Source organism: Orbicella franksi, chromosome 6 (genome assembly GCF_964199315.1).
Source record: "Orbicella franksi chromosome 6, jaOrbFran1.1, whole genome shotgun sequence".
Taxonomy (NCBI): Eukaryota; Metazoa; Cnidaria; class Anthozoa; order Scleractinia; family Merulinidae; genus Orbicella; species Orbicella franksi.
The window spans coordinates 25032230-25057852 of NC_138150.1; the positions used below are offsets into that span (position 1 = coordinate 25032230).

The 25623-nt window shown below is 40.4% G+C and overlaps 3 protein-coding genes and 1 pseudogene across 3 annotated transcripts in view; 3 read left to right on the plus strand and 1 right to left on the minus strand.

Annotated features, from left to right (window-relative positions):
* The first annotated feature begins 2 nt into the window (after positions 1–2).
* Positions 3–5317, plus strand: LOC145490704 (uncharacterized). The gene is made up of 4 exons (XM_081469792.1): positions 3–1255; positions 3139–3411; positions 3767–4030; positions 4200–5317. The coding sequence occupies exons 1-4, from the start codon at positions 687–689 to the stop codon at positions 4963–4965; spliced, it is 1872 nt and encodes a 623-aa protein (XP_081325918.1). The 5' UTR covers positions 3–686; the 3' UTR covers positions 4966–5317.
* A 3251-nt stretch (positions 5318–8568) lies between these two features.
* On the plus strand, positions 8569–9326 carry LOC145490549 (uncharacterized; annotated as a pseudogene).
* Positions 9327–12050: 2724 nt separating this feature from the next.
* Positions 12051–16291, plus strand: LOC145490796 (uncharacterized). Its single transcript, XM_081469891.1, has 4 exons — positions 12051–12598; positions 14287–14553; positions 14918–15181; positions 15345–16291. The coding sequence occupies exons 1-4, from the start codon at positions 12051–12053 to the stop codon at positions 16234–16236; spliced, it is 1971 nt and encodes a 656-aa protein (XP_081326017.1). The 3' UTR covers positions 16237–16291.
* Positions 16292–17259: 968 nt separating this feature from the next.
* The window catches only part of LOC145490670 (uncharacterized), an 8454-nt gene continuing 90 nt past the window's right edge, over positions 17260–25623 (minus strand). Inside the window, exons 1-4 of the mRNA XM_081469757.1 lie at positions 25160–25623; positions 22530–22781; positions 21269–21532; positions 17260–20030 (exon numbers count right to left, since the gene is read on the minus strand). The exon at positions 25160–25623 is cut by the window's right edge and continues 90 nt beyond it. Coding sequence (XP_081325883.1) covers positions 19232–20030; positions 21269–21532; positions 22530–22781; positions 25160–25623 — 1779 coding nt within the window. The 3' untranslated portion in view covers positions 17260–19231. The remainder of the gene's footprint in view (positions 20031–21268; positions 21533–22529; positions 22782–25159) is intronic.

Genomic DNA, 25623 nt, shown 5'->3' on the forward strand with positions numbered 1-25623 from the left:
GAGGGGCGGAGGGCATGAAACTTGTCCCGGGCGCCGACTGAGTGGTCCGCCATATTTGCATTCGGTGTATGATTCATCGCCCCCTAGATTTTTTACTCCTAGGAGCCTGACATAAGCTGGGATATTGATAGTCTACAAATCCACAACTTACAACAAACATCGGATCGGAAAGACTGATCTGAAAATGTCGGTTTTCCAGCGAGCTATTATTCGTTGACAATACACGAAGGACAATTTTAATTGGAAATAACAACCGCTGACCAAATCGTGTTCGTTGTTTTGCCCTGACTTCATGTTTTGCCGTGACCAAATTTCTTTTGCCATAAATCAGTTTGTGTTGCCGTCATATATCCTTGTCTTCCTGTGAGTCATTTTCTTTTAACCAGGTACTAAGTTTGTTTTGCCGTGCCGTTTTGTTTTGCAGTGAAAAATTGCGGGCTACCGTAGGTTGCGTGACAGTATCACGCTCAGGCTGCAAATTTGAAAATGCAGCGTCACCGGGGTCGAATATCAAAATAAATCTATTTCGGAAGGCAATCATTTGACAGAATGCGAAGTTCTTAAATCAAACGTCTCTGGGTTTTTTCCAAACTTCTGAACTAAAACGTACACAAGTTTTATAGTACAACTCTTCGAGAAGAGAGAAAGAACTTCCGCAGTCAAGTTGAGGCAAAATCGAATCCATCATGGACATTTACGTGGACTACAGCTGCGAAGACAACAACGAAACAGGTAGAACCAAGCTTACTGTTGCTGACTTTGATACCACAAACATCAGAGATATAAAGTACGCTATTCAGGCCGCCATTCAAGCACCAGTTTGCGATCAACAACTGTTTTATCAGGGACAACCGGTAACAGACGATGACATGACTCTCAGCAGATTGTATTTCCGGGAGGGTGACTGTTTCAATGTGCAATTTCTTGCTGCAGCGAACATTACACGAATGAGTGAGCTAGTGGATGAGCTGAAGAACTTCGCTCAAGAAATTGTTGAAAAGCTCAACAGACAGCTTCCTGTCATAAACACAAAAGAGGAGCTCGACAGCCTGAGAAGACTTCATGACTTCTTCTTTGTCCGACAAAAAAATGTTTGTCTTGCAATACAGGAACTTAACGAATATTTTTTCTACCAATGGAAATGTTTAAGAACCGTTGCTCAAAGACACTTTTTCGTTCAAGAGGGAGGATTTGAAGCCCTCTTGGAGGTGTTTAAATTCTCACGCCAAATGTACCGTGCATATGGTTTCAGCGTGTAAGTACCACAGCGTTATTTTGCCGGGTGTATGACATATGCAGACTTCAGACGTTTTAATTAACATCGTATTCCCAATACTTAGCGCTAATTGTAGACCGGGTTACCTGCGCATTATTCAGGCCCTCCGATCCTGAACGATATTAGACTAACTGGAGCGCTGTTTAGACCTCAATGTAGTCTGTAGACTCTGTAATCTGCAATCTAGTGTCATACACCGGTTACTTTATGATCTTTGCAAATGATGCTGAGCTATGCTGCAATTGAGACTAGCACCGTTGGGGGGGGGGGGGGGGATGCACTGTCATGGTCTGTCATGGTCTTAGCAAAAACAAACTTGCATTCTGAAACAAAGTTGTTGATTTCACAACAAGGTTGCAAGAAGTTAAGATTTGAGTTCCTCTCTCTGATCGATTTATCACACCTCCAAAAAGGAAGTAAGCCCAACTAATGATAATGTACACCAATCCATCCAATCCATCCATCCATCCAGATTTTACGTAAACCAAATTTTAATATTGTTGTATATTTTAATTTGATAAAATGCCGTATTTAAATAAAGGGTTCCATCCATCCATCCATCCAGACAGACAGACAGACGGACAGATCGACATACAGACAGACAGACAGATAGACACAGACACATACATACACCAACTTTATTTACTGAAACCTATCCACGGACTTTTCGATGTAAATGTGCTTAACTATTTGCAGTTCACAAGGGAAATACGAACACAGAACAGTCATGTATTCAAATTCCAGGCGCCCTTTAGCTGCAAATACCTTTTTAAATTTTCCTTTTTCTTGAAACCTTCCATAGCCTGCGAACGCAGACGTATTTCCGGCTGTCACTTGGTTCCGCCGAAAAATAACGTCTGCGAACCCGAGCCAGAAAACGATTTCTGTGACGTAGGAATTCTAAGCCAATCACGGTTTAGCTCAAATAATCCCAGAACTACTGCGCGAGGTATTCGCTGCGAGGAGCACTCGAGTTTCGTTCTATCACGGAATCTGATTGGCCAAGAAGAAACAAAAGTCATTACGTCACAGAAATCGTTTCCTGGTTCGGGTTCGCAGACGTTATTTTTCGGCGGAACCAAGTGACAGCCGGAAATACGTCTGCGTTCGCAGGCTAAACCTTCCAGGGAGAAGAATTGAACCAACTCCCAACTGATGAAACTACATCTCCATCGATGGCGACGTGAAAAAAAGTTACTGCTTTTGCGAACTAATTTATCCTGCTTTTTTCCTTGTACAACATTCCAGTATTTTTTCCTCTTCACACACAATTAGCGTGATGCCTCACTGGCTTCACGAACTTAATAAAAGTAAAGGTAAAAAGTGAACTAAGGTAAATTCATTAAGTCTTGCATGCAGTGAATAATCTGCCTAATGGTATATAAATTTTATATGCGATGATTATAGGTCGGCGAACACGGCTGCCATAGTATTGGCTTTTCCCGTTTTAGTGCTTGTCTTTTTAAACAAGCATTGACACAGCAAAAATCCTACATAATCCTTCTGTCTTTCTGAGAATTTACCCTGAAAACGAATACCGAATACTGTAAAGGTGTGGGCTGCTCCAAGTACAATACGGCTGGCAAGCTGTTCAGTAAAGTATATGAGCTAAATTATTTGAGAAAACGATTTGTAAGGAAATTCAACAAATAAAAAGAACGATCATAAGATCCCTATTAATGCTAAGCGAACAGTTAAAAAGTGAAATTGTGATCAGGAAAAGGGTAAATGCAGACATCACCGCCGGCCAACGAACTCCGATGTATTTGGCAGTGTTCTATATACTTCTGCAACTCAATAATAAACCACTCTGCGCAACAAAATGTTTTTTGTTTTTTTTTTCTTTTTTTTTTTTTACCAAGAGATGAAAATTCAGTGGATACTACCATGGTTCCAGATCGACACAAACACCTCTTCAATCAATGGCAACTCGTTCTTCAGACATGCTGTCAGTACTTTTTGTGGGTCTTTGGTGAGACACGTCAGGATCAGAAGTTTCTTTTGTCAAAGGATGTGTTTCCACTGGCAGTTGATTCCCTCTTGCTGCAGCCCCCTCTCCTTGAGGAAACCGGCCATAATGACGTACATAGAAGGATTGTTGCAATAAATGAAACAGCTCTCGGACCCTTTGGAGCGTGAGTAAACGCGGAAAGTGATGTTTGCATGTGTTTATTGAGGCATAAAGATCAGAAATTCAAATTGTCCAGTTTTAGTTCAGTGGTCCGTATCCGTCAAGTTTTGGTTTTGCGTGTATTGACCAATTTATTCGACGTCATATATACCAACAAGAGTGAACCAGTAGGTGACTAACATCCCATCAACTCTTTTAGTTAATACACTGACTGACAATCAAACTACTACAAGCTTGTTGAAACTGCTTGATGCTCGATAGACACTTGCATACCAATGCTGATATAACCTCTCACCATTGTCCACTTTAAGCCTTTCCATTCTTTGATTCCTTCTTCTGTTTCTTTTCTCGATCCGTAGATTGGTGGAGTATGATCCCAACATCCAGGAGGAAGTTTCCAAAATGTCCCGATTGATCGACAAGTTACTCTTTATGATCGACAGGTGCCAGTCAGAGCCTGCGGGATATTCACTGTTTTCAAGCCAAATGGCCTCCACAATTTTGTTTTACAGCACTTGGAATGTCAAATCTGCCCAGCCATTGGTGGACTGTGGAGCACTAGAAAAAATGCTTGATATCACACAGAAGCTTCTGACTGATAAGGACAGCGACGCACCTCTTAGGTGGGAGATGTTTTCTAGAACAGTTAGAGACCGGCTAGCGCCTACTGTAAAACGTTTTCCTTTTAAAAGACTGGGGTGGGAAAGCGCAACAGAGATTATCTGGGATCACTGGCTAGTAGATAGTTATGCGTCTCGGCATTAACCCATTGTGTTTATGTCTGTTTATCAGGTACTACTGTTGCCTGTTCCTGGCTAGACTGCGTTCAGCCCCTTTGATCAAGCTGGACAGAGACACTTGTACTGCTATAGATGAACTTATTGATGTATTCTTAGAACAGCATGTCTTCAACGAGATCTCAAAATGGGAAGAAAAGGTATGTTCTATTTGGACGACAATGGTACCACTGGTTCATCTTGCCTTTGCTGCAGGAAACGAATATTACTTTGCTCAGATTAAATTCTTAGAGTGCGATACAACACAAAGTGAAGACGTATACTTTCTCAAGAGCAAACAATCAAATGCTGCTATAACTGAGTTCGATAAAGATGAAGCTGAAACTTCATGTTCTGACGACAACAGAGAAGAAAAACCTATTCATCAAACAAGTTGGAAACGTAAAACGATTAAAAGTCCCACCCTTCATGGCACATCTGAAAGTATGGAAGCTGAAACTTCAGTGACTGGAGGCAAAACCCATGTCACGTTAGCCAGGAAAGACCAATTCACATGGCCAGGTTCTCCATCAACACAAAAACTTGGAATCTTTTCCCTGATGAACATGCTTTCACTCAAAGAGAACCAGCAGTTGGCGCTAGCAGAGAATCTCCTGCCATACTTGTTGTGTCTGTCATGGCACCTAAAGGACGATGAACGAGAAAAAATACGAACAAGTCTGGCAAATTTTCAAAACATTTCTTCACCTCCTTCTTTGAAAGTTGCCACCAAATCCGTGCTGGCTCTGGTCAATGGTTTAGACATGGTTTTCAATTTATGAACTGTGAGAAGTCAATGTTCACCCGTATTGGTCAATATCTTTGGTGGAAATAGATACATGTTTTTCTCAAACCTCGACGTTTCTCATGACTTTGCCACAGGAAACAGGAGCTTGAGCAACCAGACCCATGCAGGCACGTGCGTACCTCCGAAAACCCAGGCAAAAATTTAGATATTTAAATTTTATCGACAAAAAGCGGCTTAAGTAATTAAATCGGCTTGTTTGAAAGTCTCTAGTCTGAGCTATTAACCTACTAGCCGTGATCCGAAAGGTTGACTGTAATCAACATAAGTTATTTCTTTCGCGCATTTCTTTTTTTCTACAAAGTAGGTCCTATGAATAAAGAATTAGTTGCCAGAAAATCTCCCAAGTACGACGGATTTTTTTCCCTTTTCTTTTGAATAATGTCCTTAAACCGTCTGAACCGTTTCCTAAGAAGATGTGCCCTCCAGTCCATCGGATGTCAAAAATCCCATTTGAGGCATTTGACGGTCATGTCAGCAGTGCTTTGTCATCGGTTCACAAGCCAAGCCTTTGATCTTTCAGTATATAAGCGCGATACCACCTCTCTTAAACACCCTTGCAATATTCAGTAGTAAAGATCTTCAAACAATAACACATGGATATCATATGGATATATATGGGAAAAGTGCGCCCGCTCGCGGAAACAGTTTGATTGCAGGATTTGTTGAATTCCCCCCGCTCACCCACTAAAAACAATTATACCTAATTGTTATACCTAATTTCTGTCAAGTTTTAACATACCATACCCTTTTTCACACCAAACTGGTCAAAATCTGTAGCCGTTTTTCAGGCCAAAACGGTTCAAAACCGAAACTGTTTGAGTCCTCCACAACTGAAGCCCCATACACCAATCTAGCCTTCCCCCCTCCATTCAACGCGACATCGCAGCACGACTTCATCTTTCGTTTTGTAATTGTTGTAAAGTATTACCTCAAAATCCAGTTATTGTTAACGATTGATAGCGTGGCTAGAGCGATTTATAGCAGATTTCAGTTGGGCTGAAAGAAATTCACCCTTTGGTCAATCAGCCGAAGGGTCGTAAACATTTTTTTGTGGTAATTTCGCTGACCAGTATATTTCGCTAGAGAGACGTCATTTGCCTGACCACTGTAATCAAAATGGCTGCATTTCTTTCGCGCATTTTTTTCTGCATTTCTTTCTTCATTCTTTCGCATTAGGAGTGGAAAGAGTGCTCCCAAATTACTTTTAATTCGTGGAGTTTTTCAGTGCAATGAATGAATGAACATGTTTGAAACTAGACGCTTTGCTACGTGTACCCAGGAAGTCGTTATACTGAGAAACACTAGCTATATTGCAATTGAGCCGGTCACCCCAAAACGCAGACCTTGCAGACTGCAGACTACAGACTGCAGACCGTGCAGACCATGCAGACTGTGCAGATTGTGTAGACTGAGTACTTTTTTTCTAACACTTGACTCACTTTTTTCGCTTCTAGTGACTAATGCCCTAATGTTTGTTTTCTGTTTGTTTTTTTTGTTTTTTTGATTTTCTTAGTCTTCGTTATCCTCTTAACTGATTCATAAAACAAAGCGAGAACGGTGACTCAAAGCGACCTTGTCCCACAAATCGCTTTTGCTACACAAAGTACAGACTAGGAGTATTCCCTCTTTCACTTAGTTGAAAATGACCTTAAGTAAGCCTCGAGGGAAAAATGCTTGCATGAAATTTTCTCGAGCTTTTCTTATGCGTCACGCATAATGGACTAAGCGAAAGAGGGACCACTCGCAGTCTAAATCGCCATAAAAACAAAGCTGCCATACGGATAGATAAATTAACCATCGCATCAACTTATTACAGCAACCGTACTGCGCTGAGAATTTCAAATGCGATTCGGTTTTCTGTGATCTTTCCATGCGCTCGGCTTTTTTGGCGTGATCGCAGTCACACTCCAACAGCCATTTGGAATTACATTTTGTATACCAAGAGTAGAAAATGTACATGTTACGTGTGACATTACATCACAAGTGAAGTTTTTCTACATTTTAAAATAGCTTTACTTACGCATATTTAGGACTAAAGGGAGTTTCCCTTGCAAAATCTATAACACATCAACAGTCACATACCACCGAGTTTGCACGGCCTGTGGATAACAAACACTCCGATATATAATTGAACAGAACCAAAAAATATGCGAGTCAAAAGTAAATGCAAAAAACAAGAATAAGAAAAAAAACATACTCAGTCTGCACAGTCGGCATGGTTTGCACGGTCTGCGGTCTGCAGTCTGCAGTCTGCAGTCTGCATGGTCTGCGTTGTGGGCCGAATGTGGGGTGACCGCAATTCAGCTAAATGTTCCGCATTTGAAGTTGTACGAAATTCAATCGAATGAAAAGAGTCAAGGTCTTTATATCAGCCTATAAACGTTTCAGTCTATTTTCCTAAGCCTTTGTCGTTGTTATTTGCGTTTCTCAAGCAAGCGAGACATTTTGAATTTCCGAGTTCTGGCGGTGCGTGACATAGACCTAGGAACGCGTTTGTCGAAAAACATATACTTATCTCGTGATTTTTAGCCCAATCAGAAGTTAAAGTACTAGAAAAAGTGCTTATGTAAATGCTTGTTTGCTCAGTACAGATAATCAGTCGCCTAGATAGCTACCAGATGTTTACACTATTTTCCGGCCGCAATGTTGGCGTACCGCGGAGGTACTGGTCTCTGTAACTTTGTGCAAAATATTTCGACGAATATCTGAACTGACTTGGGAAAACGCACAGACTTAAAAATTAGCGAAGTGTCATCTTTATTAATCTCCTATAACATCCCAATTTCTTGATTTAATCCACTAAATGGTTTTCGAATAAATTGATAGCTTGTTAAATTCACGTTTCCGACGATTGCTTTTTGTTCTACACTGAGAATTGGTCCATATTTATTTTACACAGAGAAATTTATTACTCAATTCAAAACAACAGAAAAAAATGATAGGTCACCATACTCGTTTGCGAGAAAATGACGATTTACCTCTATGGCGAGGTCCAGCTGTAAAGAAAAAGCCGCCATTTTTTAATGCGCGCGCGCTAATCACGCGTGAAATTATGCGCAGTAGGGATGCGCAATGCAATACTGGGGATAACCTTCACGAATTTTCTCAGAGCGTTTTACTTAGGTGTAGTCGAACAGATACATTGGTAAACAAATTCTCTAACCTTTCTGCTCTTGTTGCTCAGACGTTCTTGAGTTGGTGCTGGGATTCTACTTGGTTCACGATCATACGATGAGGCTACTGAAGATGCTTTTTATCAAGTTGAAGACTAGATAGCCCCGGTTGATTGCTCCTTTGATATAACATGATTCTTGATAAATTCACTCAAAATGTTCGCTCGTAAATTGATCTCTCGAAAGGCTTGCAGACCGACCCGTTTCGAAAACGCTTAACGTCCTTTAGTGTTGGTCTACCTTGAACGGTGTGTTTGTTTGCATATGATTTCATCGCCCTAGAAATCATGGAATCCGTGCTAACTTTTCACGACGACAACTTCTGTAAATAGGGAGCTTAAGCAACCACGACGAAAGGGACGACGACGACGTCAAGTAATCGCGGAGGGTCTGGAACGAGGACGTCGTTTTTGGCGGGAAAAATGAAACTTAAGGAGCGAAGTTGCTCAAGGATGACGACGTCTGAAATCTTGTTTATTCTTGTTTCGTCAGTTTAAGAAATGACATCGTTTAGAGACGTCCAAAATCTTCTTCTCATTCATGGATAAAATTTCATTGAAGATGAGGAATTTTTGATACTATACGACCTGTTCGAGCCAAGAAATCCGGATTTCCCTCACGAAGCTTACGCCAAATTCGACCTAGATGAGATGGCCGAGTCTGAGAGTCTCGCAGAGTTTAGATTTAGGAAAAGGGACATTCTCTCGCTGGCAGAGGTTTTGGAAATTCCAGAAACCATACGATGTGACCAAAGATCGATTTGTGGTGGAATAGAGGGGCTATGTATGCTGCTTAGGCGGTTATCATATCCTTGCAGATACGGAGACATGATTCAACGATTCGCGAAGCCAGTCCCTGTATTCAGCATGGTCAAAATATCTTGATTGACCACATATATGCTATCCATGGTCGACGACTTACCCAGTGGAATCTTGACATCTTGAGTCCCGATCATCTTGAGATGTACGCGGCAGCCATCACGTCGAGAGGTTCGCCGTTAGACAACTGTTTTGGATTTATCGATGGTACCGTACGGCCAATCGCACGGCCAGGAGAGAATCAGCGGGTTGTGTACAAGCGGGTCCATGCCTTAAAGTTCCAGTCCGTTGTTTTACCAAATGGTTTAATTGGAAACATGTACGTTCCAGTAGGTGAAAAGTAAAACCATGTAGCTGTATATATGTATATCTAACCGACTTTCCAAAAACATGCCCGCTATTTTGGTGCAAAGTCTTTGACACGGTTTTTATAAATTCAGACATATATTGGCACAGAATGTCCTAAACTGCTCAGGGAATTCCCTAGTTTGACTCTAAATGCTTTAGAAAGATCGACAGAAATTAGACACGCTCGTTTTTCGACCTTTCTGGGTCATGCAGTCTTGTTCCCTTGAAATATATGTCTGGATTTATGAAAACGGTGTGAAAGACTGAATCAAGTGTTTTCTGATTTATTTGTTTTTTTTTTCATTTGTTTGTTTGTTTTTCCTGCTTTCGCTATCACAACAGCTTGTAAATCTTACCTAGCATGAAATGTAGAAACTCCTTGCCGCATGTTTCATTTATTTAGGTATTTTTTTTCATTATTTATCGATCCCTTCCCCCCCCCCCCCACCCCCAACCCTCCTTTCAATTTGCGTTAAGTTTAGCCCAGGCTACACTCGTCTGAATTCAGTTCGCGCGGTGACTCTGACAAGGAGCGACCGATTAGCGTTCTGTATTTGCTGTCTAAAGGAAGTCTGCCCGAGGACATCATTAAGTCCAATGAAGGCCCAAGTCCATCGATTTGCTAGTAAGCATCGTCCATTATCGTACGTGAGGCGGGCCTGAGGAGATGTGTAAACTGTACGGGTCACATTTAGTCCCGTAACAGTACGCCGTTTGCCCTGTGGCGATAATGTTGTGCTTGCTTCAGACAGCAAAACTCTTTAGCCACATCGATTTAGGGCTTAGACGTGCAATGGACTAGACATTTCTAGCTGCTGTTGGCGTCATTTGCTCTGAACTTTGATGTAGCTAAAGACTTCGAAAAAAAAATCTGTTGAAATCTGGATGTGCCATTCCGGGCTCGACAAAACTGAAGTACATCCGGGACATTGCTATTTGCGAGCAAAACATGGCCACGAGCAGAGAGAAGAACATGAGTTCAAGCGCTGATCGTGAGTAGAATTTCCTTTTTTATCAATTTTAGGCGTTCTCGGCTTAGCTAACTATCAGAACTGTCTGTGATTCGCTAGCGCGGAAGAAATTTATTTGCGTGGCTTCCGGGCGATGATTGACGTAACGACAACATATGTTGAGTGTTCGCTTACTGCTAACTATGGCCTAGTTTGTTTGAAGTGCAATCGATTCTCGATGTAGGAAGTTCTTGTTCAGTCCATTTAGGACGAATCAGGCCTTTAGAAAGCGATTGATTAGCTCTCCGCCGCGGTTTTTGATATCTGCACGTTCGTGTTGATTTAGACTCCAATTTCATATTAAAAGCACTCTTAATTAAATTGTACAATTCATGATTCAACGAAAAGACGGTGAATTTAGTCTTCCTGGCCTCAAAGGGCAAACAGGAGAGTTATTTACTGTTATTTGAGCTACGATAAGCCTCGTGGAAAGCTAGCTCTAGAACAGAATGGTATCAAGTTTATCAGTGACAAGTAAAATTCTATGGCTACGTTTTTGCGAATCCGGTCAGATATATATTATATATATAAGCAGTGTAAAATTGGTATACCTAACGATGAACTCCCAGTAAGAGTATCCAGAGGATACAATGTCTCGACGTGAATTTGTAGTTTAGTGTATGATGTGACGAAGAGACCAACTCTTGACTGTTCTGGACGAGTTTTAATGTACGACGTTTCGGCCGTTCGGCCTTCTTCAGGTTAAAAACTAAAAACTAAAAAGCTATTTACAATGGTTGCAATTTAAAGAAACACCGACTTATATACAAAGCAGAAATATTAAGATTGAGGTTACGTAATACAACAAAGGTCTAAATTACAAAGGATTAAAGGATTAAACAATCAAAGGCAAATAAAGAACTATGGGTGACATGTGAATACAAATAAGGTGAATACAAACAAGTGACAAAAACGAGAAAAAATCTAACTGAATTAGTAGTGTTTACTCTGAAGTAACAAACTCCCCAATGAAGGCCTCTGAATGAATGTAATTAGGTAAAAATCATAACAGGGTCCCAGGACTCAAAGTGACAAGATAGAATTCCATCCTAAATATTTGGTCGCAGATGAGGTGGGCAGCTCCACAGGTTCTCTGGCTCGTGAGCAATGATACGTAACCGGATTAGAAAGAGAAAAGAGGCCAAGTTCCCAAAACAATGCATTACCGCCAGTGCCGAGTGCATTGGACCACTCGTAAAGAGGCGGTCAAAAGATTGTACACTCATACGGCAGGGGTAAGCAGAAAATAAATCATCGACAAAGCCATAAATGCACGTTGGACGTGCCAACCATAGTTCCAATGAACCGAACAAGCACAGCCATTGCTCGTGAGAGTAAAACCCAACGGCAAACAAACTGGGGCTGTGAAAACAAACAACAACTGACAATTATAAACTCCTCAAAATCCTTTTGATCATCTCGTACGTATTAAATGAAGCATGATCTCAAGTTGGCTAAAGAGCCTTTTGATTATTTCCGCTAAATTGGTTTGAGTGACAGCATTACGATGGGTTTGTAAATTTGAATATGCAGTGTCACCCAAGTCCAATATCAGAAAATAGTCCAAAGGCGGAAATCATTTCACAGAACGTGAATATTTTTAATTAAGCAACGTTTGTGTTTCCAAACTTTATGAACTAAAACGTACACAAGTCTTACAACTCTACGATAATATCAGAGAGAAGGATCTTGGGTATTCACATCCAATCTATGATGGACTTTTATGTGGACTATAGCTGCGAAGACAACAACGAAACAGGCAGAACCAAGCTTACTGTTTCTGACTTTGATACCACAAGCATCAGAGATATAAAGTTCGCTATTCAGGCCGCCATTCAAGCACCAGTTTGCGATCAACAACTGTTTTATCAGGGACAACCGGTAACAGACGATGACATGACTCTCAGTAGATTGTATTTTCGGGAGGGTGACTGTTTTGAAGTCCAATTTCTTGCTGCAGTAGACATTGCACGAATGAGTGAGCTAGTGGATGTGCTGAAGAACTTTGCTCATGAAATTGTAGAAAAGTTCAACAGACAGCTTCCTGTCATAAACAGGAGAAGGAGACGTCAGGACTTCTTTTCTGTCCGGCATAAAGCTGCATGTCTTGCTATAAAAGAACTTCAAGATTCCTTTTTCGCCCCATGGAAATGTTTAAGAACCGTTGCTCAAAGACACTTTTTCGTTCAAGAGGGAGGATTTGAAGCTTTCTTGGAGGTGTTTAAATTCTCACGCCAAACCTACCAAGCTTTCAACGTGTAAGTATAACAGTGGTATTTTATATTTTTTGAAATGATGCTCCAATTTTATTTCGGCTGTTTTTTTAAAGCAATCTGCACAATACGCTGCAAATGACCAGGGTAACTTTAAGCAGCGATTTGTTACAGCATGCACTGTCATGATCTTAGCCAAAAGAGGAATTCGAATTTTGAAACAAAACTGATTTCACAACAACATTGCAAAGATGTATAGATTTGCCTGAAAGCCAAAGAATGAGTTATGATAGTCATTCGATATTATTATCCCAAATGAAGACTTTCACTGCCTTTGAAATTGGTCAAGGTCTCAAATTTGTACTAAATTGTGGATAAATGTGAAATGCGTCGGCGCTATAATTTTGACTGGATCGGACACTATAGCATGAAAAGATTTCAGTGCTGGATATTGTGATACAATAGTCCCATTCCGAGAAAAGGTATTTGTTTATAGGGTCGTGGCTCGCGAGCCCAAAAGTGTTGCATTTTCAGAAAGATTTAATGAATTTAGAAACTTTATCACCTTCAACTTCCAAATGATACCGTTTTCCGACTCGGGGGATGACTATATTTACAGCTGTTACTTTTCCATCTTTAATATCAACATTCTCGGTCTCCGTTTCTTCGTCACTATACTAACCTGGCTCCTTGTTGAAATTGCTCGACTCTGAGTTTTGTTCCTCTCTGATCAATAAATCTCTAGTTAGAACATCTTTAGATATGTTTCTTTGATATCTCTCGATCGTTGGACGGACTATTCTTAAGCGAAAACGCAATCTTCTGAAATTTATGTGCTTAACAAGTTCATAGCTAAAGGCTCCTTAGTAGTCAGTGTGCGGTTAGTTCCTGAAAGAACTTTGTATTCAGTGAAGATAGATCGTCTCTGGATGTCTCAAGACGGTACGAACGACTCCAGCCACAAATTAGAGACGGTTTATTCTTCACCAATTTTACAAACCATATGCTTCAAAAATATGAATACGAAATTTCTTATACTTGTGGACAAACAAAATTTACATAACTGCGAAGGCGCCCGTGCGCTATTTACAGTTCATTCCGGCGAAATTAATTCACAACACTTTAAAGCCTCGATGAACTCAGCGGCCATAACATTGCCGGCTGTCAACTGATTGCTTTGTTCTCTGAGAATTTCCTAGCGTCAGTGCTTGTCCAGTGCTGCGAGACTAAGAAAATCCTCTGTGTTTCCAAACACCTGTCTTTCTTGGAGTGTAAAAAAAAAACGGACACGAAAAAAATTTCTCCCATAGTTCCTGTGTCTGTCGTCTTATTTGCCGTGAAAGCACAACGTAGCGGTCCTTTATTACAACAACTGTTCTCGACAAACGTCAATTATCTCGGAGTCAAGGTGTACTTCACTCTTTTGTAGCACTTCGGTAAGTTGGGTTGCTCGAAGTACAATACACGATAAAATCCTCGAACCGTTGAAAAATGAGATGGGGTTCAAGAAAAGAGTAAATGCAGATTACACCGCTGGCCACCGAGCGCTAATCGATTTCGAATTGTTCCACTGAGGCTGATGTGATTCAACAATAAAACATTCTGCGCAACAAAATGTTATTTGTACTGGCATAGGGAAGGGGGAATGAGCTCAAAATACCAAGTAGACCACCATTTGAAGATTCGTTAATCGCCACTTAGATAATCTTTATGGCTCTTTTTTTAACCGACAGAAATTCAGTGCAAACAATCATGAGTCCAGATCAACCCAAACACTTCTTTAATGAAAGCCAACTCTATCTTCAGTTACGCTGCCTGGACTTTTTGTGGGACTTTGGTGAGACACGCCAGGATCGGACGTTTCTTTTGTCAAAGGATGTGTTTCCCCTAGTAGTTGATGCTCTCTTGCTGCAGCCACACCTCCTTGAAGACACTGGCCAAAATGACATAGCTAGAAGGATTGTTGATATAAATGAATCGGCTCTCGGACCCCTTGGAGCGTAAGTAAACCCAGAAAATGATGTATGCATGTGCTCATTTAGTCATAAAGATGCTCAGAAACTCCACTTCTGATCAAAGTGTCAGTTCAGTATTATATGTCGCTGATTTTCTGTTTGTGGATGTATGGGTCAATATATCGACGTCGGTTATAATGAGTCAAAACGCTTTACGCCAACTCGGCAACAGTTGATCAGTTGACCCTGAGGTGACCAACATCCCATTCACTAACTGAGAATCAAAGTACTACAAGATTTTTGAAACATGATAGACACTTGCACACCAATACTGATGTTACCTGTCACCATCGTCTACTTTAAGCCTTTCCATTCTTTGAATCTTTTTTTCTGTTTATTTTCTTTGTAGATTGGTTGAGTATGATTCCAACATCCAGGAGGAAGTCTCCAAAATGTCTCCTGTTATTGACAAGCTACTCTTTATAACAGACAGGTGCCAATCAGAGCCTGCCGGATATGCATTGTTTTCAAGCCAGGACGCTTCTAACAACTTACTTTGTTGCACTTGGAATGTCAAATCTGCGCAGCCATTGGTGGATTGTGGAGCACTAGAAAAAATGCTTAATATCACACAGAAGCTTCTGATTGATAAGGACAGCGCTGCCCCTCTTAGGTGGGAGATGTACTGTAGAACAGTTAGAGACCAGTTTAATGTAAAACGTTTCCCTTTTAATAGATTGGGGTGGGAAGGCATAACAGACAGTACCTAGTATCATTGGCTGGCAGACAGTATTGCTTATTGTCATTAACTCGTGGTGTCAATGTCTGTTTATCAGGTACTACTGTTGTCTGTTCCTGGCTAGACTGCGTTCAGCTCCTCTGGTCAAGCTGGACAGAGACACTTGTGCTGCTATAGATGAACTTATTGAAGTCTTCCTAAAACAGAATGTCCCCAACGAGATTTCAAAATGGGAGGAAGACACGTCTTACGTCTGGATGTCAATGATGCCACTGGCTCATCTTGCCTTTGCTGTTGGAAAGGAATATTACTGTAACCAAATGAAAGTCTTAGAGTGCAATACGACACAAAGCGAAGACCCATACTTTCTCAAGAGCAAACAATCAAATGCTGCCATAACTGAGTTCAATAAAGCTGAAGCTGAAACCTCAAGTTCTGAAAACAGAGGAGAAAAAAGGGAAACAGTTTTTCTTGAAAGCGAACGATCAGAAGCTTTCGTAACTGATTTGGATGAAGCCGACAAGGATGATGCGAAGAAATTGCAAAGAAGTTTATACCCTTTGTTAAATTCTGATAACAGGGTAGAAAATCATGAAACAGCTTGCAAACGTAGGAAGATTGAAGGACACACCCTGTTCGCAATATCTGATAATCAGGAAATTGCAGCTGCATTGTCTGAAGACAAAGACTGTTTGACAGGAAAGAGGAAAAACCAATTCAGATGGCCAGGTTCTCCATCAACACAAAAACTTGGAATCTTTTCTCTGATGCACATGTTTTCATTCAAAGAGAACCAGCAGTTGGCGCTAGCAGAGAATCTCCTTCCATACTTGGTGTGTCTGTCGTGGCATCTAAAGCATGATGAGAGGGAAAAATTAAGGACAAGTCTGGCAAATTTTCACAATGATTTCTCGCCTCCTTCTTTGAAAATCATTGCCAAATCCATGCTTGCTCTTGTTAATGGCTTAGACATGGTTTACAAACTATGAACAGCCCAACAGACAGTGAAATGATAATTACAGTATTACTGATCCATGGCATAGATCACACCAAGAGAAAATGAGGTGATCATGGTCTCTTGGTCACACTGAAAACGATACACAACATATTGTTGGTTTACGCTCTGGGACTTTTTCTTCTGTACTTTAGAAGTGCTGATTGGTTTAAAATCGGATTTCTATTGCACATTAAGATTATGAGTTCAAGATTTCTATCGCGTGATACTATCACGCATAGAAATCAAGAGCGAATAATCTAATTGTTTTAGTATAAATCTACTAGTCGCTCAAAACTTTAGCTAAATCGTCGTCACAGATACCTCGAAAACGCAAAAAAGCGGCCGTCGTTTTGTTAACAAGCACACACCGCTACCTACTTTCTATCTACAATAGAATAGACAGTGAGTAGGCTAGCCAATCAGAGAGCAGAATTCGTGATAGAACGCTGGTAGATTTATACTAAAATTCGATAGAAACATGATACATGTTTTTTTCTTAATCAAAAGCTTTTCGTCCATTATGCGGCTTGCAAACACAGGTTGGATGGTTGTCTGTACTTTAAGGCTGAGAAAAGCTTGTATGAGCTCGAGCTTGCTGGGATCTCCTGCTACTGTAAAATGTTATTTATTATATATCACACTGTTATAATAGATGAGTGGCAAATAAAAAAATAAAAAAAAGGCTTAGGTATAAGTTGACTGCATGTTGACCATATCTGTGGATCACTGCTTATCCATCAAAGGCAAAAGCACTCGAATAACGGCTCTTGTTTCGGGGTCGATACAGTTTGATGATTGGAAATCCTTCAGGTTTTCCTTTGATTAGTGAATTAGTCGCCAGAAATTCTCCCAGATATTCTCGAAGCGTCAACAGTCAACGGTCACCTTATTTGGTAAACTATTTCTCTCATCTGTCTCCCCCGACCCTCGATTTTCGACTCTCGAATCACAATGAGAGAAAATGATCAGGAAATACTTGTAGTCTGTCGTCTGGCACTTGCGCGCGATCGTGTGTGTGTACAAGATACAAATAAAATGTAAAGAGAAAAATGGTACATTTCATGTTTATTACCCTCTTGCTATCGTATGTTGCTCCTGTGGACATGTATGTTACTCGTATGTACTCGCATGTTACTCGTATGTACTTGTATGTACTCGTATGTTACTCGTATGTCACTCGTATGTTACTCGTATGTACTCGTGTAGTGTTTTGGTCACGATCCTTTTTATCATCCAGGTCGTGTGTCCAAATTATTGCGCAAGCTATTGACCACCAAAAAGTCATGCACAACCTAGAGGTGAGAAAAAAGTCATGCTATAGAAAACTACCCACCCCTCACTCAAAAAAAATAATGGTCCATCCCTAACTAAGGAGGCGCGGTGGCCTCATGGTTAGTGCGCTCGTGGCCGGGGACATTGTGTTGTGTTCTTGGGCAAGACACTTTACTCTCACATGTACAGTGCCTCTCTCCACCCAGGGGTACAAATGGGTACCGGCGAATTTAATGTTGGGGGTAACCCTGCGATGAACTAGCATTCAATTCATGGCGGAGTAGACATATTCTTAGTCGCTTCATGCTACAGAAACCGGAATACGCTCTGGCCTGATGGGCCACTTGGCTCTTATGCTGACTTTACCTTTACCTAACTTAGGAGAGCTTCGTGAATCCGTTTCTCAGTTCCCTCAGAGCTCTCCCACTTTCATTCCCAAATATGTCCTTCTCGTACCCGTTTTTAAACATGGCCACTGGCGTATCTGAAGCGGTACCGCCTTACTTTGCGAGAGCAAATGATCTTTGCTCGTCTCCTCCTTTATTCTAAGTAAAAGTGGCCTTCCATCTGTCAGCTTTATTGTAGAACTGTGGAGTCCAAATAATTTAAAATAATTTCTACCCAAAATACTGTACCTAGCTTACATTTAGCTTGTTTATTCGTTAAAAAAACTTATGAACACAAAACTCTTAACACTACTGAATAAATTGGCAGTAATTATTAAATTTATTAGTTTTTAATGTTATTGTGCTATTGTGCACTTCCATTTGGTTATTTAACGGTTACATGGTAATTATCAAATCACGTCACATGGGATACAATGGAGCCAGAGTAGCGTAACTTCATGTCTCAGTATTATGTTCAGTCTTGGTGTTATAGTTATTGCTTGCTATCAGTAAACAAAACACGTAGAATTGATCGACTCTTGAAAACAAAATGGGCTGTTTTCATTAGGACTATTTTAATCGAGCTTTTTCGGCTCTTAGGCGCAACCTGTATAAATGAAGTGTTGATTGATTGATTGATTGATTGACTGTTCACAGCCTCCCTATTTTGCAACGTACACAAAAGAAAAAGCGAGCAAAGCGAGTGCGAAGCATGTGGGGGTGGTGGGGGTAGGGGAGGTGAGTGAAGCGAGCTAAACAAATTTTCTCATTCTCCACCCCCTACCCTGTCAACTCTTCTGTTTTGCGCTGGCGTCCAGTTCTCTCGCGTTCAACGATCGAATAAAGATACGAGAAAATAGAGGGCTTTGAACAGTCTACATTAGGACCAAAAAGTGTCGAACGGCTGACCGAATGACTTGTCATTAACCAAAATTGTTCACTTTCACTCTCAACACCCATGCTACTTCACTTGTGACTTACACATACACTATTCAGCTCTTGAATATTATGCTTGCCCACTCAGGTTTTGCTTATAGAGGGGAGCTAGAACCGTCAGTTAGGGTGCATTCCTTTGGGATGATCTGGATCACGATCAGTGATCCTGAAGGTGACACTCGTAGCATGATGGATCAAAGGAACCAATCAATCCGTGACCAGAGTGGATTCATTGGTGTCTTTGATGCACCATGATCCAAGATCCAGATCACCCTAAAGAAACGCGCCATTCGATTAACGTGTTTTTGAAAGGCGCAGTAAACACCACGTTATAAATGTACACACTAAAAGATGAAAACCATATGAAAACTATAAAAACCTGAAAAACAGTAATTATAAATTTGAAACCATGTCAAAACCATAAACAGTAGCAAGCACAGATTTGGCAGTAACTTTCAGAGAAGGTACTGCAACACTGTGAAAATTTGCTAGACTGGTGCTTAATTTTTCCTTGTCATCAGAGTTGAGATGCCAAGATAAGCAAACCAGGTAGGGAAGGAGATTCTCTGATAACGCTATCTGCAGATTCTCCTTAATGGAAAGTGTATGTACCAGGGAAAAGACTCCAAGCTTTTGTGTTGACGAGGAACCTGGCCATAGGAATTGGTTTTCCTGTCCTGCAACCACACCACCTTTATTCTCAGACACTAATGAAGTAGCACCTTCCATACTTTCAGGCGATACTTGTACATCAGACAGGTTAAATTCTTGTCTCCTGCCAGAGTTGGATAATCGGTAGCCACCTTGTGATTTCTTTATATTAGCCATGCTAGCATTGTGCACTTCGGGTGTGGACTTGGTTGGCGGCTCACTTTCCATAAAACAAGATTCTTCACTTTGATGAGTACCATGGACATTGTTCCCATATTTTTGGTCCTTGGTTTGGTCCTCATCCTGGTCATTGCCGTAACTGTATAGGTAATATTCCTTTCCTGCAGCAAAAGCAAGGTGAACCAGAGGAATGATCGTCATCCAAATAGCAGACATTTCTTCCTCCCATTTTGACATTTCATCTGGAACATGGCTGTCCAGAAATAAGTCAATTAGTTCATCTATAGCAGCACAAGTGTCTCTGTCCAGCTTGATCAAAGGGGCTGAACGCATTCTAGCCAGGAACAGACAACAGTAATACCTGATAAAGAGACAAAAGGTAACAACCAAAAAAGATGAGGTCTTATCTAATGCTAAAAAACATGATCTCCAGATTATGTACTTAACTCATTTATAAGCACTGCAAATCCAGAAATTTTGACAGACACGGTTAGCATTTCAACGATCTCTAAGTGATATACGCTTCACATAATAATAACACCGCATTAAAATGTTAGCAATTAACAACCACCAATTTAACAATACAATGGAACAACAAAGTAGTACAATGGAACCCGGTTAATCCAGTCACCAACGGGGCACAAAAATCTGGCCATAATGACAGGGTGGCCGTATTAAGGGGTTGTTTAAATAAGAAAATGATTGACTGTGCTGAGAGAGCGTTTGTTCGGGCCAGAACAAATTAAGTGGCCGTAACAATGAGGGGCTGTAGGAAGGGTTCCACTGTACATGTACATCTTCATTGTTAAAGGTGGCTGATTATACCCTCTTAGATGAAAAGAACCCAATATCTGCTTCCTCAACTCGGGCTTTAGTCACGGCTTGGACTACTGGTAGCTACTTTCTGCCCGCCATCTAACATCTTGCTATGAACCCTTGCCACAGGTTTGATCATGTATAACTAAATTTAGACAGTCCAAATTTGTTGGATGCCACAAGCTACAAGAAGTCTAAGACACATACATGTATTTGTGTTAATCAAGCATTTAAGCAATAGCGGGGGGGGGGGGGGGGGGGTTTGGAGAATTTGTCAGGCAGTTATGCAAACCCGAGACATAGTGGAGGGTGTGCAAAACTTTCCAGAATTCTCTCAAGCCCCCATTGAAGTGTTTAAATGAGGATATGCAAACACGAAAAGAGTACTCTTACTATTGCATTTAGGAAATATTTCACAAAAATATGTGCAAATCTTCAATGTTCCGACTGTGTTTATATATACTCTCATCTAAATGCCCCTAGCAACCAATCAGAGCGTGCATAGTATCCCAAGTACTTTAATTTATAACATTTTTGTTTGCAACTGTCGGGACACATTGCAGAACCTCATACCAATGGCAGCCTCAAACAGTGTTGAATGTTGTAAGTTACAAGTGATTTTTGATTGATGCAACTGAACAAGCTCATGTGACAAAGTTGTCTCATGATGGTAAAATTTGGCCAACATACAATGTAGGTATACAACTCTAGCCTGCAATGGCTCAGATATTAAATGGTAGATCTCTAACTAAAGATATATTCTGCAATGCATCTTTCCTGCACCTTAATGGGGTATCACTGTTCTCTTCAATCAGAAGCTTCTGTGTGATATTCACCATTTTCCCTAAAGCACCACAACCCATCAATGGCTGGGCAGATTTGACATTATACGTGCAATGAAACAGAGCGTTAGAAGCTGCCTGGCTTGCAGACAGTGAATATCCTGCAGGCTCTGATTGGCACCTGTCTGTAATACAGAGTAACTTGTCAATCAGTGGTGAGATTTTTGATACTTCCTCCTGGATGTTGGCATCATACTCTACCAATCTAGAGAAGACAAAAGAGAGTCAGCAAATACACCTAACATACCCAGGGAATCCCTTATACCTGGGCAGAAGACTGTATTTCGCCTTCCTGTCCTGGACAAGATTATGAGAGATGTAAACTGACAGAAAATGAGAAACATAGGGAGAGATGTAAACTGATCTGAATCATTCCAAACTTTACTATAGTTACATGTAAACCCCTATTAAGCCACCTATTAAATGGCCATCCCCATTAGGCCGCCAGTAATCAAAGTCCTAATGGCGGCTTTTCTATTGTTTTCACCTCTTACTATTACCGTAAATGGCCAGCCCCCTTTAACGGCCACTATCCATTTCCCCAAGGGTGGCCGTTTAATAGAGGTTGAACCGTAATACAATCTAACATGCACATTCTTGATGGGATCTTCAGCTTGAATTTCCACATTAATTTATTATTTACTGTGTCCAACTTAAAACAATTTTTTATTGTCTCTGCTTTGTTCAAAATTCAAGCTATTTTGCATGTCAGTTCATGGCTAACTAATCATTCCCACAGTGTATAGTGTCCACAACAATGGTTAACATGAAGTCAGGGTATTGTGATTGCACAATGATAACACAACAGAAACCTGAGGGTTTAAAAAATAAACTTCTGGACCAAAAAACTGGATGAAAGCTTTTCTTATTCTTTCTGCAAGGTATTCATGTTTTCAATTTGATAACAAGAGTCCATGACTTTAGTTTCAAAAGAAGTTGTAAATTGACGGTCTCAGTCTGGTTTAACGTAACAAACAACTTAACCCATCCATTGAAGAAAAACTATTTGACAGCTTTAACAAGGAAAATCAATTATTCCATGCTATTCATGAGAAATTACATTTACAGGCTAACAGCTCAGTGCAAATTGCACGACAAACCAATTCAATTCTCCTTATGGACTTCATCAACGGAATACAAATTAATGTGCACTTTTACTGATAGGATGATTAGGAACAAGCAGTGCACATAATTAGACCCACCCTGAACAGCATCCAATAGCGGCCTCATTTACACAAATCACTCTATGAGCTGCCAGCCTTGAATCATGGTCCAGAGCAGCAAGCTCAGCTGAGCCTGGCTGAAGTAAAAGAGCATCAATTATATGAGGAAAAACACCTCTTGACAAAAGAAACTTCTGATCCTGTCTAGTCTCGGCAAAGTTCCATAAAAGATTGAGACAAAATCCATTAAGGATGTGTTGCTGCATTATGACTGCTACTGACATTCCAGGGCTGTGGAACAAAACACATCAGTGATAATAAAATTTAAACACACTATTAATAATAATATCTATTAGATATTTAAACATACCAATAATAATATCATAAGCGCCCAAAAAGCGATATACATGTAAGCCCTTTTGCACAAAATCCTCCAATTATACAACTCCTCAATAATAATAACAACCTCTTGTTAACTGAGCACAAGGGCCATTAACTGGGAAATATTAGCCTCAGGTCATGACAGTATGAGCCAAGTGCAGCGAGGTCTGTATAAAAACAACAAGAGCCAATATTCCCCAGTATGGCTCAATCAAGCGGGGTTAGTATTAAATAGTTTACTATATGACACTTGGGCCTTGAATTTTCCAGCTTGAGAAATTTTACAATTGTATCAGGTATGTCCAGGATTGAATGCTAATGAGATTCAAATTCCTTATGATAAGCATCACAAAGTGTCCTCACTGGTACAAGGTCACCAAAACACACACAATTCTGTCAAATATGAAGTACTATGAAAATGTGAAATGACCCTGCCAAATATGAAGCACTAATTAAACAATACTTGCATTCAATCCTGGACATAAGTGAGCTGTATTACCAAATAGCAGGTTAAAATCCACATTGGCTATTAGAGTGCTCAATAGTTAGACTAGAGCAATTTATAACAATAGAAGTAAAGAGCTGGATTAGCTGGTCCAAGACGCTTACTTGCTACTTAGAGTAGAAACTCTAAGAAGTAAGTAAATGTCTTGGACCAACTTATCCAGCTCTTTCCTTATAATCTATCGTCACAACTGTATTCTCTATTTTCTTGTAATATAAATTTGAAATCTTAAAGTCACACTCCTTGGTTGAAATGTTATCATTATCTGTAACCCACATATAAGAACCTGCTTGATCTTGCTTGGCTAAACAGGTTCTTATATTTTTGGGTATTAAATGGCAAATTTCTGCCAGCAGGTTCTTAAACCACCAGGTTCTTACAAACAGGTTTTTATTGTATCTAAGTAACACAGCATTGCGAGGATATGAATTTTATTTTCATGTGGTAAAACCAATATTTTATGAACAAGCACAGGGAGTGAGTAAAATATTGCACTTAACATAAGAAAGTAAAATTCATATCTTCAAGACACAATGTATTTACATTATTTTCTATTTTATAGACAAGCTGACTATTTGTACAAACAACTCTGAAAAAGTGAAAAATGATGTCACCAGTATCCTCACTAGAGAAGATACAGAAAGTATGCTACTCTGGTCCAGGATGTACATGTAGTTTTACATGAATTTCTACAACTGGTTTATTTTCCAGTAAACCCTTGTGTTTTAATTTAACAAATTGATTCCACGTTGTTATGCATCTTTTCAGTATTGTAACTGATCACAGAAGACATCAAAATGTGGTAAGAACAAAAAAGTGGCACACAAGGCAATAGCCGATTACCGGTACCACATTTTGACACTTTCTGTAATCAATAATATTACTGAAATGAAACTTCTGAGTGACCCTCAATCCCGGGGGGAGGGTGGGGGACTTCCATATTTAAAGGACCAAGGTGCTTGTTGGAAATTTTGAAAAAAAAAGGTCATGTTTTAATATCGCCACTTTTTATCCCGAAATAGCCTAAAAGGTACCACAAAAACCTCCGCTGAACTTCTTCTGCTGAGGCTGAGCCAAAACTGCTTTTTTAGCCCTTCGAGCATCCCTGTACTTATAATATGGGAGTCCTACCGTCGTCGACAAAGCCTGGATCAGTTTGCTTTGTTTTATTCCAGTGGGAAATATCGTATTCCAAACTCACATCTTGTAAAAGTATAGACTGGTCTCAAAAAATGGAAATTGTTTGAAATCATCAGGTATTTAATTTGTTTAGTGTGTTTTATTTTTTGTGTTCCGATTCATACGTTCGTTGTACTATTATCATGCTGACTCATTTTATGACAGTTTGCCTTTGATATTATAAAGAAAGAAACTGAGGAATAGCACACCTGAATTAAATAAAATGTTCTGCTCACAGTAGTCACTAGTGTAATTTGCTCAGCAAAATTTTGAATTTTGACTCTTGAATTTTGAATTTTTTTCCCTGATCCGTTCTGTGATCTGATCCATGATCCGTTCCGTGATCCGTTCCATGATCCGATCCGTGATCCGATCCGTGATCTGAACTGTGATCCAATCCGTGATCCGATCCGTGATCTAATCCGTGATCCGATCCGTGATTCAATCCGTGATCCGATCCGTGATCCGATCCGTGATCCGATCCGTGATCCGATCAGTGATCCGATCCGTGATCCAATCCGTGATCCAATCCGGTTCTGGTTTTGTCGACGCCGGGAGTCCTCCCCCAGGCCATCGATGGAATTCAGGTTTATTAAATACTCACCCGATGTCATCCTCGACCAAGTTCAGTCGCTGTGAAAATTTGAGCACCTCAACGAATGCATCAAATCCTCCCTCCTGAACGAAAAAGTGTCTTTGAGCAGCAGTTCTTAACTGTTTCCATGGTATGAACATGGAGTAGCAAAGTTCACCTATCGCAAGGACAAGCTCGTCGTAGAACCGCGGGCTTATGCCATCAGAGTTGTCTTCTGCCGCGAGCTTACTTGGAGGTTGTCTATTGAGCTTTTCTACAATTTCTTGAGCAAAGTTTTTCAGCACATCCACTAGCTCAGTCATTCGTGCAATGTCTACTGCAGCAAGAAACTTCACTTTAAAACAGTCACCCTCCCGGAAATACAGTCTGCCGAGAGTCATGTCATCGTCTGTTACCGGTTGTCCCTGATAATACAGTTGTTGATCGCAAACTGGTGCTTGAATGGCGGCCTGAATAGCGTACTTAATATCTCT